Source organism: Myzus persicae, unplaced genomic scaffold (genome assembly GCF_001856785.1).
Source record: "Myzus persicae strain clone G006 unplaced genomic scaffold, MPER_G0061.0, whole genome shotgun sequence".
Classification (NCBI taxonomy): Eukaryota; Metazoa; Arthropoda; class Insecta; order Hemiptera; family Aphididae; genus Myzus; species Myzus persicae.
The window spans coordinates 3,239-21,759 of record NW_019100905.1 but is presented as its reverse complement, the minus strand read 5'-3'; the positions used below and the strand labels follow the sequence as shown (position 1 = coordinate 21,759).

Below are 18,521 nucleotides of genomic sequence, written 5' to 3'. Positions count from 1 at the left end.
TCTCCAGAAATAGGAAAAATCTCTAAATATGGCAACACTGTCTGTGTTACCACCTTAGATCATATACCTACATCATATTGTATACGATTTAAGGTTACCACTTATCTCCACGAAAATAAATTAAACACGAATCAACTGTAAATAAAACGGTTTAACAACAACAAAATGAGAAAAAATGTAACATGCATATAAATATAATAATTAAAATAATTGTAATTTAAACTTCTTGATATATAATAAAACAACTGAATTAAAACTTTAACAAAAACAAAATAATGAACAATATTTTACATATAACTAAATATAAAAACTAAAACAATAGTCAGTTAAACAAACTATAATATAATATGATACAACAACAAAACTAAAAACATTTGTAGCTTAACTTTTGGTTAAATAAAACAGTTTATAAATAATAAAATATCACAATGGTCATCATTCATCAGTCTTCTTCCTCAATTTCAAATCTCAATACATTAAATATATTATCATCTATGGTACCTTTGTTATCGCCTGATTTCTCATACAATAAGTTTTTTGTCATTCGACTAAACATTTCATTGTTGGGCTGAAAGTTGACACAATTTTTCCCACTGTCTCTGCCACCTTTTATGTGCTGTTTCGTATGCAGCGCCCCATTTATAGTTTCGGTGTTTAGTCGGTTTCTCAATTTGGTTTTCATACAGTTCACTGTTGAAAATACTCTTTCGCAGTCAGCATTAGCATGGGGCAAACTTAATACTGATAAAGCAAAATCAGCTAGCTCACTATAGTCACCAAGCTGTTTTACTGCTGACCTAAAAATTGAATATTTATTAGTCTTCTTAGTTATGTTACATAACAATACCAATTTTATAAAAAAAACTTACCAAAATAAATCAGGATATTTAATATTTATATCCTCATTTAAATTAGATAGTGTGAGGGGCAGTCTACGCCATTGGCTATCAATAGATTGCATCAATTGGCTGTTGTCTTCTGGAACGATCCTAGGTAAAGTTGTCATTAATGGCAATAAAGAAGGAATTTCATCTCTAAAACTCAATGATGTTGCATTTATTGGTTTAAGTGATTTGAGTTTGGACAATACAGGATCATTCATGTTGTATCTTTTTTTGATTTCAACTGTAGCTGCTTGTAAAAACTGCCTACACCTGAAATAAGCACAGATTCATTAAAATATAAATATTTAAATCATAAATAAAAAAATTAAATATATTACTTTTCATAAAAATCTTTTAGACGATGCTGATCTTTCACAATTTCTGGTTTTTCTTCATACCTCATCACACTTATGCCCAAATAAAGCTGATTGTTAATCAACTGGTACATACCGTTTTTTGGATTTATTTCATTTAATGGTGTTCTAGAAATATAATCCTTCTTCAAAAAACATTGAAGGATTTCTGTGTATAGTTCGATGATCATGTCGTGTAAATCATTTACCACTACTTCCTTGGTTTGAAAAAAACTGTTGAATCTAAAAACAAAAAAAAATTAATGATTAACAATTCAACTTAAAAACTTAAGTAGTTAAAAACTTGTTGAACATTGGTAGAATCCAATCTAGAAAGTAGTAGTATAGCTTCATGAAAGGATCATTTAAATTTTGATATATGTGTTCTGTGGCTATTAATCGCTGAGATAAATATGTGTCAGTAAAAAACAATTTCAAGGCGTCCCATTGTTCCAGGAGTCTTGAGACCACAGCACCAAGGGATAACCATCTTGTCTGGGACGGATGCAACATTTTATGTGGTTCGATATCCATAAAACGCTGAAATTGTTTTAGCTCACTTTGGCGCTTTGAGCTGCTTTTTAAAAAATTGTATATATTTCTTGCCAAATCTTCACATGAGCGTGGCAGATACTTGCACGCTTCACTGACACAGAGATGAGCAGAATGGCACACACACTTCATAATAAATATACCTGGGCAAGAGACATGCAACCTAGAAGCAACAGAGTTATTCGCTCCCATCATCACGTTGCAACCATCTGAACCAAAACCAATTATGTTAGATAATGGTATATTAAAATCACTTAGAGTTCTTATTAAGCCATTATATAAATTTTCAGCGGTTGCCGAAGATGGATTATTGGTATCAAACACGTTGTGCAATTCCCAAAATGTACTTTCAATTCGGTTTGAACCTTTATCATAATATCTGAAAATCATAAAATATTCAATTTAGTTTTAGTATAATGTATAGATATTATGTTATAATCAATAAGTTATTCATACCGTACAACTACACATGATGTTTTAATGGTTCCAATGTCAGTCGACTCATCAGTTAATAAGCTAAAATGTACATCCTTTAAGATGTTGGCAAGTTCATTTTTCTGCGTAGCACCAATAACATTTTTTATAATGGCTGTAGTCTTCGTACGTTTCATTGAAATTAATTTAGCAATATCTGTAGGTATAAATGATAAAATATTAATAATCTAAGTTAAAAAGTCACTGCTGAGTGCTGGGCATTTTTTTTTTAACTATAAAATCTCGTGTTTGATAAATAATGTAATAGGTACACTTAATAATAAAAAAAATGTATACCTGAATCAGGAAATATTTCTTTTAAAAGATCAGTTAAGTGATCAGATGCCAAAAATGGAATGTTGTGTTCCGCGAAATATCCAGCTAATTTTATTTCTGCTTGTTGGACAGACCTATGTGATTTTTTTTCTAATGAAAGCGTTGTATTAGCAAAAAATGTCATTGGTTTTTGTTTAGATGGCGCACAAGATATTAAACTACAATGTTTTTTTCCTTTAGCATGGTTTTTAAGAACGGTTATCTCTGAAACCATGGAGACTTGACAAAATTTGCATTTTGCTTTTGTCTCGTCGGTATCTCGTTCAATCCAATCTCGAAAGTTTGTATCTGTTTTCCACTCTGAACGGAACTTTTGGACCCGGTGTTTAGGTTTTTCATCTTTGGCCAAATCTCCACCTCGCATCATTCTCTTTTTTTTTGGCGTACTACAACCTGGAGTACCATGGTCTTCATCCATATTAAATAATAAATAGTTAGTGAACAGAAGTGAAAACACGAAGTGAGCACGACTGACACTAATAAACTGTGCTGTACAAACACTGAAACACTGGAAATATGAACGATGAACCTGGCGATCAGGCGATGAAACAATACTAATTTCACATAGCAATACGGTATCGGTGATCGGTCGTATACTCGTATTATAGACTATAGTCGTATAACTGGACACTCTGTCTCGTATGCATAAGCGGTAAGCGTAATGACTAATGAGTATAATATTATGATAGTATCGTTATTCAATACTCAGAATTGACTATACAGTATAATATTTATAGAATTGCGTGCGTGCGTGCGTCTGATACGAGTGACAGGATAACGACCGGTTTTCAGCCACTACCCGGCACCTAGACATCACACACGTCACCGGGATTATATTCTGAATAAGTCCTAATCCTAAAATAATTGTTAGTGAAATAAAATTAGGTAAAGTATATTTTAAGAAACAAATTTCAAACTATAAATATAAAAAAAAAAAAAAAGGTTTTATGGAAATTATCGTATTTTATTGTACGATTGTAAAATTATCGTACTTTCTTGTACGATAATAAGTGTGTATCGTACATCGTACAAATGACTCAAATTATCGTATGTGTACGATAGTTATCGTACGGTCGGCAACGCTGCAACTAAGTAATAAGGTACTTAGGGTATTACATATTTATCTAAATAAAACCAATGCAGAACAATAGACCTTCCATTTTCTTAAAATTACCCATTTGTAAAAACCTAGCGGCTAGCACAATAATGGTCTCCTATGTAATCCTTTGTAGTGTGTGAGACGTGCGCCGTGCCCGTGCGTGTCATTATCGGTATTTTTGTTTTGACTAGTTTTAAATAGAATTACGACTAAAATTTAAATTTCTTAGAATTACCGATTTATCAGTTATTTTTGTTGAATAATTAGTTGACTAATTTCATTTATTCATATTAGTAGGGATGTCCAAACGGATTTCAAAATCGATATATCGATATATCGAAGTAATCAATATCGATATGTGATATATATCGAAATTCAGATATTGATATATCGATAATATCGAAAAAAAATTTTTATTTTAACTTGTAAGTTAACTGATGCACAAAAATATAATACAATATATATATGTATATATTTATATCATATCATAATATAACAGAACAATTTTTTATACTTTTATAGTAAACAAATAAAATAACAAATGTACCTAGGTACATAATGGTAAAGTACTAACTAAAAACTGTTTAAACTGAAAACAGTCATAAACTAATATAATACATTTTTTTATATGTTAAACAAATAAAAACTTACATAAATACAATTAGTTAAAAAGGTGATAGTAATAATAATAATGAATAGTTTCAAAAATTCCATTTATTTTTGTCCACAGATTGTAAAAACAGTAGTTTTGACAACCTGGAACCAGTTAATCGGTTTCTTGTCTTGCTTATAGTTTCTCCAGCCTTACTAAAAAGACGTTCAGATGGTACGGATGTTCCAGGAACCACTAAATACTTCATCGCTAGTTTATATAATTTTGGAAAAATTGTTTTTGTGTTTTCCCATTCAATCAATGGGTCAAGATCCAATTTTAAAATATTATGGTGTAAGTAAGATCTTAATTCTTCTCTGGCAGTATTATTATAACCTTTTTCATCATTTCGCTTTTTTTCTAACGACTTGTGAAGGCCCCATAAATTACAATGATCGTCTGTGTTACTACCATCTGGTTCTGCAATTGGCAATGTTTCATTTTCTACAATATTATTATCGTTTTGAATCATTTTAACTATTTTTTCTTGGGCCTTAGAATTCGCAAGTGGATTTTTAAAATGCATATCCTTGAATCTCGGATCCAACAATGTGCAAATTGGTAATATAGATGTTTGCTCATAAGCTCCACATCTATAGTCAAGTTCTTCAATTAGTTTTGATTTCAATCGTATTGAGACAGCTGCATTAGGGATTTTCTTCACCAATTCATTTCTAGTACCTAATATTATTGGGATAATTTTGCTTGACATAACCGATTTTTCAGTGGATATTTCTTTAGTAAGTACTTCAAATGGTCTCAACAATGAACAAATGTCTTGTAAACATCTTATATCATGGCCAGATATCATTTCTGGTATATCATTACCATTGAGAGTGAGAAGCATTTGTGATAGGTTGTTGGTTAGTTTTAAAAATCTTTCAATCATGTAATACGTACTATTCCATCTTGTTCTGACGTCCAAAATGAGTTTTAAAAACTGCCCTTCTTTCTTACCTAAAAAATAAAGCATAGTAATTAGGTGTCATCAAAATAACTATAAATATAGTTTATTTAGGTACTTACCTTCAATATTTTGATACTTTCTCAATAAATCACTAGCTTTTGAGCTTCTCTTTACAAATTTAACTATTTCTCTGACTTTGGATACCAAGACTGGAACACCACCAGATTTAACATTAGTTTCTTTGTCAATTTCTTGTGTTTTCTCAATTCCTTTTTCAACTACCAAATTGATTGTGTGAGCAACACAAGGTACATGTTTATCGGCTGTATACTGGTCTACAATAGCTTTTTTTATATTAGCACCGCTATCAGTAACAACTGCAACAACATTGGTTTTTTCCAATCCCCAGTCAGCCAATGTGTTTACCAAAATCCTTCCAATGTACTCTGATGTGTGACTTTGATTTAATTCCACTGTGCCAATAGTTCCTATAAATTAATTTTATTAGATTATGTAACATTTACTTATTAACTAAAATTTGTTGAAATTAACAAATACAGTTTTTAATTTCAATAGTTCCTATAAACATCATATAAAATATATAATATACCTGACCTGTTTATATAAGTCAGTTAAAAGCAGTGGCGTATAAAGAAATAATTTTTGGGGTGGACTTTCATAGTAATTAGTAGATAGAAACTAGAAAGTGATATATTACTTAGAGGCTACTATCTACTATATATTTAACAGCTTATAAATATAAATAAAATATCTATAAATATATTCATGTTATTTTTCAACAGGCTATGAATTTTTTTAACTTATAATAGTACCTAGTAAAATATATTGTTGTTCTATAAAAGACTGTAATTTCGGGGAAGGGGCTGCAGCCCACTAGGCCCACTCTCTATATACGCCACTGGTTAAAAGTATTCTTATTCCTTTAAAACAACAATTCATAAAGTAAAGTATTTTTAACAAAGCATTACAGTACTTGATTCAAGTTTGGTGTCTTTGATTAGATGTAAAGTTATCCCAAGGAAGCTCTTCATCTGCATTGTTTCGGTCCATGCGTCAGTCGTAACAGCTACATGTTGAACTTTAGACAAAGATTCTTTGAATTTGCAAGATATGACATCATAAATGTCATCTACTCTTCTCCTAAATGTATTTCTACTAGGGATCTTATATAATGGACATACTGTTTGCATCAAATGTTGAAACCCTTCATTTTCTACAGTCTTAAATGGCACATTATCTTTACAAATGTAGAATGTTATGGCATTAGTAATTTTTTCAGCTTTTGAGCCACCTATAAATTAAAATTTGAATTTAATTAATTAAAAATTGCATTAGTTCACAATTAGTAGAGACGTAGAGTACATTCAATTTTTATAAATTATAATTTTACATACTTTCTGTAGATTTAATATTCATTACTAAATTAGGTAAAGTTTGCTGTACTTTCAAATATTTAGCACTAGTGACACTTGAACCCTATGAATAAATTTAAATGTATCATTGTTAAAATATACATTTAAATATGCAGGCACATAAATAAATATTCAGGAATATAGTAAAAAAAAAATACTTACACTAACAACATCTATAGTTTGAGGTTCATCAGCATTTACAACATCTGTATCACACGGTAAAACCGTTTGAGATTTCCTTTTTCCAGGAACAACTTTATCAGAAACATCTTGTAAGTGTGTAGCATAATGAGCTTTCAAATTCCCAATACCTCCATTCGGTGTCTTGTAAGGTTTATTACATTTTTTGCATATATAATTATATGCATTGATCTTCTTAAAATAAACCAACAATTGAGCTTTTGAAATATCATTTGACATCTTAATTATTTAAGTAACAAGACAACAATAATTAATTAAATGAAATGCAAAATTGACAATGGTAATTGGTAAACACTATAAACACCAGTACATCACACATTCACACAATCAATCTCGTACATTCGTACAGACATCTAGTCACAATTTATACAATTAATTAAATAAAATGCTAAATTGACAATGGTAGTGGGTAAACACTAAAAACACGAGACATCACACTCGTACGTCTAGTCACAAATCACAATTTAATATTTATACAAAAATACAATATGCAAGGCAGACAGGGAACTCACACTATAGTCTATAATCAATTTATAACAATTATTAATAACAATATTATTTAATGATAATCTAAAATTAGATTATTTGTTATTTACCATGGCTAAATATATAGGTATGATCGCATTGAGATTTGAGACGCATTTTCGTTATGGGTTGCGCACGACGTACTATTATTGCATGTTTTAGCATGGAAAGAAATCTCAGCTGGCAGTGATTTTTAGATTTATTTAACCATGAAATTAATAATTTTTATTGTTTTGATAATACCGATATTTCAGACAAAAATATCGACATAGTCGATATATCGAATTATAAATATCGATATAAAAATATCGATATTTAGAGTGAAAATATCGATATTTCGATATTATCGATAATATTTTGACATCCCTACATATTAGTTGGTTGAAAAGAAGTAGTCGAATAATTAGCCGACTAATTTCATTTATTCATATTAGTTGGTTGAAAAAAATAGTCGACTAATTATTCGACTAATTTCTATGATTTGTATATAGCTGGTCGTGCAAATTATTAGTCGAATAATAGTCGGTAGTACGTGATGAAAACCGACTAACAGTCGGTAGTATCAAATAGTCGTTTCTGCCCATCACTATCTGTGACGTTAGGTGGAGATACCATTTGGAATGACTGATGAAGAAGTAAGTAGTCAATTGATATCCACAAATCCAACATCCGCAGCTATTGTTGAAATTAATAAATACCTACAAGAAGGGTTAATTCCAAGGCATGAAGATCCTCTGAAGTGGTGGAAAGACAATCGAAATGTTTATACGTGTTTGTTTGAGCTTATGAAAAAACGTCTCTGTGTACTTGCAACATCAGTTCCATGTGAACGTATATTTTCGAAGGCAGGACAAACAATATCTGAAAAAAGAAGTAGGCTAAGTAGTAAAAATTTTGAAAAAATGATTTTTTTAAACTTTAATTCAAAATAGCTTGTTTTTGAAATATTAATATTTTTTGTATATATTCGTAATTTTGTTACTTTAATTACTTTACTTAATTTTTTACTTATTAAGTTAGAAAAACACATGGTATTTTTTAATATTTTTAAAGTTTTAACAAGTTTTTGAGATGTCATGTATTAATTAATTAAAAATCACAATATGTTTATTAAACTCAGCAGTAGTAAAATAATGTGACATTATAATTAAATAAGTAACTAAGTAAAAACAATTTTGATGTTCCAACCTTTGGTATACTAAAAGATCATGAATAGCATTATAAACCACAATGTTTGATAATATTATTATACATCTTGACAATTAAATAACATTAACAATAGAAATTTTAATAAGAGTAAATATTTTAAGTAGTGTATTAATAATTAATAACGTACAATATAGTTTCCCAGTCTTTTGGTATAGTAAAATATTATTATTAGTTAAATCACATTTTTGTTTTAATCTTTAGGTAAATTATATTAATATATTATTATTATTTATTTCTACTAAGTTTTTATAATTTATATCTCTTTGACATTAATTTTAATAACTTATATATTATTTGAATTTATTAAGCCCTTACCTTTAGAATCTTTCACGTTCTGTTCATTAGCAGTTGAGTTTTTATTTTTTTTATATTGTAATGGTAAAGCATTTGTTTTTGTTGGAAGAAATAAACTATTCTTTTGATATTCTAATATTGATAATGAATCAAATATTTATTTTGTATTTTATTAATTTGTTGTCTTGACAATAAATTTGTTTTTATAAAACTATAATACATTTGATAACATAATGTGATGAATATTATTTTTACGTCACAATATCACAGCTACCATTGCGAATCATATGCGTTACTAACATACCTACGTATATGGTTACGTATCAGGATAATATAGGTACTATCATCATAGACCTTATCCTTATGACCAGTCTGTCACAGGCCAGAGTTAGATGAATCAGTACTGAGTCAGTAAATCTAAATTCGTAGTATTACCCATAATTCATGAGTTGTAGTGAATCAGTGTGGTAACATTGAGTTATTGAGTTACTGAACTAAAGCAAACTGATTCAATTCATTCAGTTCACTTAAAAGAGTCAACTCTTTGAATCAACTCACTCACGAACTACCCATCCCTACAAAATATTAACAATTTTGACATCTTATTATAATAGTATGGTTTTACCTATTTTACGTTCATTAAGTTAATTACCTACATAATTGTACGTTGATTATCATTACTTACTATGATGCTATTTCTTGTAAACACAAATATTTTAATTTGTTATAATAATATCTATTACATTGTGATGACTAGTGTTGACCTTAAATTCAATGATTTTCAGATATTAAGTATAAATAATTATAATTTTAATAAATATTTATATTTGATTACTTTGTGAAATAATAAAAACAATGTATGAAAATTTTATATCAATAAAAATTATAACAAATAAATAACATCGGTCAAACATGGATAAATCTCCTTCAACTGATGCTTCAGTCTCAACTTGACTGGAATATAGTTTTGCTTTAGTCATTCTACTGAGCATATTGTTTGAAGGAGTAAACTTAATATAATTGCTGTTACTCTGTCGACCACCCTTAATATTTTGTTTTGCTTGCAAAATCCCATTGATTGTCTCAGTTTTTAGTCTTTGACGCAACTTAGTTTTAAGACAGTTGACAGTGGAGAAAACTCGCTCACAATCAGCATTTGCATGAGGAAAAGATAAAACATTTAATGTATATTGAGCTAAATTTTGACAGTCTGGAATACTATTTTTTACAAAGCTCCTATAATATAAAGGTTAGATTTATAATTTTGTTATAATTTATTGAGAATAATTATATACATAATATTAAAATAATCAATTGGTTATTTGATTGCTTACCAAAACAAATCAGCAGGCACTCTTTGAGTTTTTGGATCTGTTATCTTAAGTAGTACATCATACTCCAAACTTGAAACTAAAATGGGCAGTGATCTCCATTCATCATCAATTGCTTGCATTTGCTGTGTACCAGATACTATCTTAGGCAACGATTGTAATAGGGGTAACAGCGTTGGAGAAGTTTCTCTAAATGAATGGGAAATGGCATTTTGCGGTTTTAACATAACTAATTGTGAGAGCACTGGATTGGCCATGTTATACCGTTTTTTTTATCTCAGTTGCTGCGACAACAAAGAAATCTCTGCATCTAAACATTAATTAAGGTATAAGTCAATAGCAATAATTTGTAATATTGAAATATTATTTGCATTTGACAATGGTTCCGGTGTTGTATTGATTTTTAATTCTATATTTTTCTCATTTATAATCTTTAACATTTTTTAAGAATAAAGATTTAGTTTTTAGTTATCTTCATTTTCTAGCTCATGTTCAGAATCTGTGTCTATGTATGGGATAACTGCATTTGGTGAATCATCTTCACTATCGGCATTATTTAAAATAGCAGAGGTCACACTCTGCCCTGGAGCAATATTAATTTTTTTCTTTTTCTGTTTTTATCTGTTTTTTCATATCGTTTATCTTTTAAATAATTAACAACAATATCATTAATATTAGGGTCATCTTCTTTTGGTAATTTTTGTTTGATAGCATTCCGATCTAATTGAAAAATTCCAGTGGCACGAAATGCAGATTTTAAATTGTTCGATATGCTTCCAACATCATTGATTCGTTGAAGACAACTACTTACCAATGCTGGAAACAATGACTTCGGAATAGATTGCATACTTGGGTCATTTCAAAATTATGGGTTATTTCAAGCTTCACTTTTTTCCAATATTAAAATCTAAATATCCCCATTTTTTTTTGTAAATTACTTATCTGTATGGACCTTACAGAAACCTCATTGAGTGTGCGCACATAATCATCAATATTTTTGTATATATTTAAGTTTTGAAATTTTCAAAATGTAGGGAGAGAGGATTGGATGCAGGGAGAGAGAAATTATGAAAAAATAGGCACATAGGTATATAATATTATATATATATATAATATACCATATACATTATACAAATTAATAACAACAACAGCAGTAACTTAAAACTAAAAAATATTTACTTATTAACAATACAACAGTCACTTGAAAAAATTATTTTAACATTTGACTCAACATTTTAAAAATATGAAAATACTAACAATCACAATTTGTTGATAGATAATTTAGTAATTAATATCTTTTGTTGTGAGATCTTCCTTTAATATCACAAACAATTTAAGCACCTTTTTATAATTGTAAAACATAACAGTAACAGTCTTGAACAATACTAACAGTCTTGAACAATATAACAGTCTTGAACAATATAACAGTCTTAACAAATAACAGACTTTGAATACATTTAAACATAACCAAACCTTGGTTTAAAATATTAAAACAAAAATACCTACATCTATAAAAACTTTAATAATACATTATGAACTTTTTGGTGGGGGAATCAAGTCTTACTGATTACTAATCTATATAATTACCCAACTTAAAACACTACAATTTTAAATTATCATTAGAGTTCTTTGACATTAACTTTAAAAGGAAACAAATATACCACTTTTCTTTTTTTTAATAACAAATTTGGATTTGGAAGCACCTGCAAAACTTGATCTGTACTAATTACACAGTTATCATTTTCTGTTACAATAAATTCTGTAGAGGAGTTTCCAAGTTGTTTTAGTCCGTTTACAGTGATGGACTTATCTTCATTCTGTTTTTCAACACAACAAACGTAACGAAAGCCTAGAACATCTACAGACCTCTTAGAATGTTTTTCAAACTTCACCAGAAGGTAGGTTCCGGGGGCGTAGGAAGTACCTTTTGACTGTTGTCCTGATGTTGACAATGTTGGTTGTGTATGTGCATCATATTCAACTTCAACTGGGACATTTTCTAGGCAATCTTCTTTCTCGTTAGTTGGTAAAATAATATTATGATGTCCTAAAGAAAACTTGTCACAATCATAACAATCAAAACAACTGAGTTTTCTCATAACTAATTTATTGGGAAACTCTTTCATAAACACAACTTGATGTACTTTAAAAGTACCTTTGAAAGAAGGGATTTCTGATGGTATAATACTTTTCATTGATTGTATGTCATGCTCATAAACCAAAATTATTTGTACTTTTCTAACATTCTCTTTTAAAACCTTCACAAAGCTTTCAAAACAATCTATGTCTTCACCTTGAGCGACAACTCGATCCGCTGTTCTCTTTAGACACCCTCCTACACCATCTGGAGCACCTTTTCCATGACCAGCTTCCATATAATTCCAGGTACATTGTGAAACTTCTATTGAATGTTGAAGGGCATGGGTGATCAGAAAAAATATAGTTTTGTTCCGGTATTGTGTTGTAGGACTGTCTGTTAAAAAATGTACAACAGTGATTTGTGGAACAGTGCGTTTTATAAATTGAAAAATAGGTTGAAGATGTGCCCAAACAGCAGCAGGTCCATGGTCTAAACATTCAGATAGAGTACATATCGATTGTGATGCTACTGAACTGTATTCATCTTTTTTAAAATATATCTGTGACGTGTGAAGAGTATATTGTTTGCGACTACCACCAAAATGAAATGCCTGTATTTCTGTAGAATATTTCATTGAGTAATTTTCTAAGAAGTCACTGTGGATCAACACCTCATATGGATTCAGTTTTGACTTCAGCATCTTTATGGCGCGAAACTGATGAATTACATTTCCTTCGTGGTATAAAAACTTAATAAATTCGTCATTGAAGGTGTTAACAGCGTCCACGGCAGTAACAGTTATTTTATCTTTTACTGTGTGTTTTACAGATCTAGTTTTATTGTTTTTGTCTGTAAACATTTCACTTCTTACTTGCCATTTGAAGTAGGTGACTGTAGTATCTGCCTCAAATAAATTATAAGGTATTTGTAAGTCCTTGCAATTACCACCACACATTCTTTGCAAACAGGCCACATTATCAATATGACAACATACATGACGAGCAAACTCTTTTATGTTAGAATTGTCAATGATGTTCTTTTTAAATAACGCTGAAACTAAAAACTCAATGTTTGCATGAACTTTGCACAAGCATGTGTCTCTTTCAGAAACTTAATGTTGTACAACCCAAAATGGCTTTAATTTACAAAACGACACATAACCAATTTTGTAATCAACTTTTCCCAGGAATTTGACATGACAATTTTTCAAGGTATCAGTTAGAACCCTTTTTTGTTTTTTAATTTTATATTTCGTTATACAATCTTTTTTACCTGGACATAACATCGACACTTCATCATCCTCAAAAAAATTACGAATATCCTGTTTGACTATCTCATTTATTTTATTCACTCTTGTTCGTAACTGCTTATTATTGGTCAGCATACGTGTACTGTTGAATACTTTTGTCGAAATCGTACCACGCAAATCACACAATAATTTATATTTTTTTAAAAAATTTTTATTCCCAACCAAAAGTTCACCATGTAAGGAAAATAACGCGTGTATATTTTTGATTTAATTTCTTGTTACACGTTTATTTTACATACGTAATAATTAGATACAATTTGATGATGTGTAATACAGTATTTTCTTTTTAATTATTATATTATACTCTTGCGAGTGTACATAGAAAAGATTTTATGAGGTTTCCAGTGAATATGGGGGGAATAGGCGTGAACACTGAACTCAATAACAGTATTTATTGACTGGTATGTGGCTGGACCATGGTGGACGGCAATACAGTTGATCTAGACTGGTTCTGTTATCACGACTCCGTTGGTCAAATAAACTGGTGGTTATATTTCATACGGCAATGGACTTCACGGGCTGCTTAACTCTGCTGATGGTGCTCGGTGATTGACGAATACAAACGGTGGTACGAATCGCAACTCACTCCGGTAGCGGTGGAACGTACTGGAACTACCGGGCGGGACTGTGTGAATGTCCGTTCGTGGCGGTCAGAAACCGTCCGGCTCATTCAAGTCCGTGGGGTAAATGCTTTATCAAGAGTCGGTGTTAGTGTCCGTTCGTGGCGGGTAGAAACCGTCCGGCTCACTAGTCACCGATTCCCAGCAAGGAGAATGAGGTGCCGAGACTCGAGACGGCGGACAGCGGCCTGTATTTATCATATTTGCGGCTCGTTGATCCGGCTCACAATGTCATTTGATTTTTTGTGTGCGTGGATTTCTAGTAGTTGTTTTCGATGTTTGGTGGCACAAACCTTATGGTACACGTTGCGCTGAAGTTGCATATGTGCTTAGTTTTTAGTTATCTTTCGTGGTTCACCCGGAAAACTCGTATTTTCCGTGGGCGGCGTGCCGTTCGTTATTCCGGTGCGGTGCAGGCGCGCTCTGTGTTTTAACATTGTGGCGGTTGACGTTAGATAAGGCTAATGATGACAAACAGAGTGCGCTACGAGTGTAGACACTCCGTTTTGTTTCGTTACAACCAAACGCTCTTTTTTTTCGCCGTGAAGAGAGCTGTTTAAAATGTTGTGTCAACTGACATTTTATTGCTTCACCAAACAACAATTTTCGTCTGATATCTTGTTTATTCCCATTTTTCATTAGTTCTGTAACTACTTTTCCAGGTGAATTTTCGTTACTCGTACTATTGGACATCCTCCAACATCTTTTCCGCCATTTATTTGCTTGCTGTGTTAGAGCAGTAATCTTTTTCTTTAATTTTTTATTATCTCTAACTACTTTTGCTCTGTCTCTACGGAATTTTTTTTTCCCGGATCGTTTACGTGACAGCACTATCTGTGGAGAAGTCTGTGAATCACTGTCAGGAGGGGTATTTTGCGTAGTGTATCTATCTAGCTGTTTTTTTTTTTGGTAAGCTTTTTTTGCCTTAGTTCTCCATATTTTTCTGTTTTTCCTCAGTTCTCTGTCATTCATATCTTTAACTAGTTTTACTTGTTTTTTCTTTTTTTTTTGTTTCATATTTTTTGCGTTCTTTTTCTGCTTCAATAGCTTTCAAAACTGGATCATTATTTATCTTTTCTCTTCTTTTTTGATGATATTCTCTCGCTTTCGCTTTTAACTCCTCCTTACTCAGTTTTTTTTTTGGTGGCATAATCTTAACTAGTACATGAACGAGACCACCTATTAAATAGAAACCATCAGTCACTATAAATTACTTTATACAACAGTAAAATATATAAATAAAGTAAAGTATTCTCTCTCCCTAATTTGTATTCTCTCTCCCTACAAATTTAATTTTTTTAGGTATTTTAGGGAGAGAGAATGTAGGGAGAGAGGTTTAAACAGTTAACAATCATTTTTGATAAGATTATGTATTATTTCTAGAAAGTGTTTATGGTACATACATTCTTATCAGTAATGTATATAAAATATAATTATTTATAATCTAAAATACACTTACCACAAGTATTTGATAGGCCTTAGGGAATGATGTTCAATAAAATCACGTGCGAACGAATCGCACTGTTTACAAACGCGCACACAACTGATAAGTTTTTCTAATGTCAAAAACAAAACTTGTGTTGTGATATCATGCTGAAGCAGTGTTGCCACTTTACATTGACACAAAATTTCCATTATCCTTTTAGTGGCGGCAATTTAAAAAAAATGTTTAGGGAGAGAGAAAAAATTATGGGACTGAAACAAACTTAAACCAAAAATACTTATTTAGCGACAATTTTTTTTATCTAAAAAACAAATTCTAGAGAAGAGTTATATGATTCTAATAATTAGTTGATAACTCATTAAATACCGTTTAGTATCTGAAATATTTAAAAATAAGTCAGAAAACTACTAATTGTGACAAGCTTAGGGAGAGAGATTTGGGGTACTTAAGTGTGTTTCATACTTAAAATAATAAATAATTAAACCTTAAAATATTGAGCACTTGTAAGGACAATAATATTTTAGATAACACATTTATTAGAACTTCGTTAAGCCCATAATTGTAGAGACAACAACTGCGTGACTAGGAATAACCCATAATTTTGAAATGACCCACTTGTTTTACGAGTTTTAAATTCGTTCAAACAAAATCTCCAATTTTGTTTTAAAGGTAAAAAAAAACACACATCTAGTGGTTGAGTTAAATGTATTGCATTTTTGGGTAAACATACAAGATCAATACCAGAACCCTCACACTGTTGTATTACTTCAGGATTAAAATGAGATGCAAGGTTGTCTCCTATTAATACTTTTCGCCCATTTAAACGGTTTGCGTGAGGCAAAAATAAAGTGAAAAACCATTCTTTGAATGTAATACCATCCATCCATCCGTGTGATGTACAATTATATCTGGTTCCTTTTGAGCAGCAAGGACTTTCACAGCATGGAGATCCTTTGGGTCCTTCATTAGTTCAAACTCCCACAAATTTTTAGACTTATAAATGATATATGGTGGTAATAGAATACCACTTGCTGACCCACATACCATTATTGTGGTGGCACTTTTAGAGTGGTTTTGAACTTGTACGGGATATTTTGTACCACGCTTGAATAAAAATTTTTTTTTACCTGGGTCATCCTGGAGGTTGGTCTCATCGTAATTGAAAATATTATCAACAGGTATATCTGTTAGTACTGAAGACAAATTATCAAAATATGAATTTATTGTAGAAGGGGAGACTTCAGCGTGACATCGAGAAATGTTTGTAGTGATTCTTTGAGTCAGTGTATTGTGTCTGTTTAACAAACTCCTTGCCCAATCATCACCAGGGAGGTTATCCTTAAATGTATGAACTATTATCCCTCTTTTGTCTAGTGATGTTTTTGCGATTAATCTAATACAAGATAATTTTAATTAATTTCAAGACTAATTGTAATATAGGCAAACTGTGTACATTTACCTTAAATCCATTAAAGTTAAAGAGAATCCCCAATCACCACATTTTGATACAGCAGCTATCATATTTTTTCATCCTCACCACTAAATATTTCCTGTCCTCCAGGTTTTTTTTCCATGTTTCCCATTAAAACGATTGTACAATGTGCCATACGGAATTTTATAAATTTTACTTGTTCTTAAAATTGAAAGTTCCCCATCAGCAACTTTTTGAAGAGCTTCTTCCCCAACTTCATCTGTCCTATTGGCATATGGGCGACTGCCCACTTTTTTTTTGTATGCACGAACCACTAAAATAATTTAAATACATGAAATATAAACATAAATATGACTATCAAAGTCGCCCCAACAATACTATCAATGTCACCCTACGACACTTAATTGTTTGCAACATAATGAACGAAAATCGTATAACATAGTATGATTTGAATCATGATGATATGTATATATAAATTAACTTACAAAATTATAATTAAATAACATTTGTACTTACTTTGCGCAGCTAATTTTAACACGTTGTTATTTTACATTTAAAATAACGTTGAGATTGAAGATAACACACGTTTCAAATAATTGATGATAAATCGTATCATAACCGTTATCATTATAAGACTTTTTTTTTTTTTTAAAACAAAAACCCTCGGCAGCAAGGCCATTGGGATATATAATATATTATAATAATGTTACTACATGTTATGTATTCGAAAACAAAACAAAAAACAAAAAAAAAAGACAAAAGAATAAAAAATAATTATTTAATGTGTATGGTTATTAGATAAGTTTGAGCAAACCAGACTGTTGAAGGAAGGCTATTATATTGGAGACTGGTAGGTTAGGTCCGAGGCTATATGTCTTCCGGAAGATGATTGTGTTCCCTTGCATCACAGTAGGTGTTGCACTCGGTCATGATGTGTTTGATCGATAGATTTACACCACAGGATGGGCATATAGGGGGTGCCTCACGAGACATCAGGTACCCATGGGTGAGTTTGGTGTGACCTATTCGGAGTCTATTGATACTGGTTTCTATTTTACGATTTGAGTGGTTGATTGCTTTATCTCATTGAGTTTTGTTCTTTGTGTGGACCAGAGGTTTTGCCAGGATTTTGCTGATATGAGTTTTATTGTGCGTTTGGCATCATGGGCAGAGATGTTTGCGATAATGCTGTTGGGGGTATTTACTGCTGTTTTTTTAGCGAGCGTGTCAGCTTTTTTGTTGCCTTCTATTGATGAGTGTCCTGGAATCCACATTAGTTTTACTACATTTCTTTTGGCTTGGTGGGTAGAGATAGCGAGCTGAATCTTCTTTGATATGTCATTAGGTTATCCAATGTGATGCCCCTGCATATTAAACACCAGGAAA

The 18,521-nt window shown here is 31.0% G+C and overlaps 2 protein-coding genes and 1 pseudogene across 2 annotated transcripts; all 3 read right to left on the bottom strand.

The window, feature by feature from the left end:
- Window positions 1-360: 360 nt before the first annotated feature.
- On the bottom strand, window positions 361-3,415 carry LOC111026723. The gene is made up of 6 exons (XM_022304852.1): window positions 2,561-3,415; window positions 2,246-2,420; window positions 1,542-2,168; window positions 1,223-1,480; window positions 870-1,154; window positions 361-797 (listed from the first exon to the last, which is right to left on the bottom strand). The coding sequence occupies exons 1-6, from the start codon at window positions 3,015-3,017 to the stop codon at window positions 443-445; spliced, it is 2,157 nt and encodes a 718-aa protein (XP_022160544.1). The 5' UTR covers window positions 3,018-3,415; the 3' UTR covers window positions 361-442.
- A 984-nt stretch (window positions 3,416-4,399) lies between these two features.
- LOC111026722 (zinc finger BED domain-containing protein 4-like) lies at window positions 4,400-7,110 on the bottom strand. Its single transcript, XM_022304851.1, has 6 exons — window positions 6,853-7,110; window positions 6,673-6,754; window positions 6,252-6,569; window positions 5,377-5,745; window positions 5,056-5,307; window positions 4,400-4,794 (listed from the first exon to the last, which is right to left on the bottom strand). Exons 1-6 carry the CDS (start codon window positions 7,108-7,110, stop codon window positions 4,400-4,402), a joined length of 1,674 nt encoding a protein of 557 aa, XP_022160543.1.
- Window positions 7,111-16,934: 9,824 nt separating this feature from the next.
- Window positions 16,935-17,443, bottom strand: LOC111026720 (annotated as a pseudogene).
- Between the last annotated feature and the right edge of the window lie 1,078 nt (window positions 17,444-18,521).

Bases quoted from the DNA above. Each gene is read 5' to 3' on its own strand.
- LOC111026723 (XM_022304852.1), bottom strand. From the start codon at position 3,017: ATGGATGAAGACCATGGTACTCCAGGTTGTAGTACGCCAAAAAAAAAG. The intron at 2,169-2,245 runs GTATGAATAACT...TATGATTTTCAG, and splicing joins ACATCATGTGTAGTTGTACG to ATATTATGATAAAGGTTCAA. The intron at 798-869 runs GTAAGTTTTTTT...TTCAATTTTTAG, and splicing joins AAATATCCTGATTTATTTTG to GTCAGCAGTAAAACAGCTTG.
- LOC111026722 (XM_022304851.1), bottom strand. From the start codon at position 7,110: ATGTCAAATGATATTTCAAAAGCTCAATTGTTGGTTTATTTTAAGAAG. The intron at 6,570-6,672 runs GTATGTAAAATT...TTTAATTTATAG, and splicing joins GAATATTAAATCTACAGAAA to GTGGCTCAAAAGCTGAAAAA. The intron at 5,746-6,251 runs GTACTGTAATGC...ATTAATTTATAG, and splicing joins AGACACCAAACTTGAATCAA to GAACTATTGGCACAGTGGAA.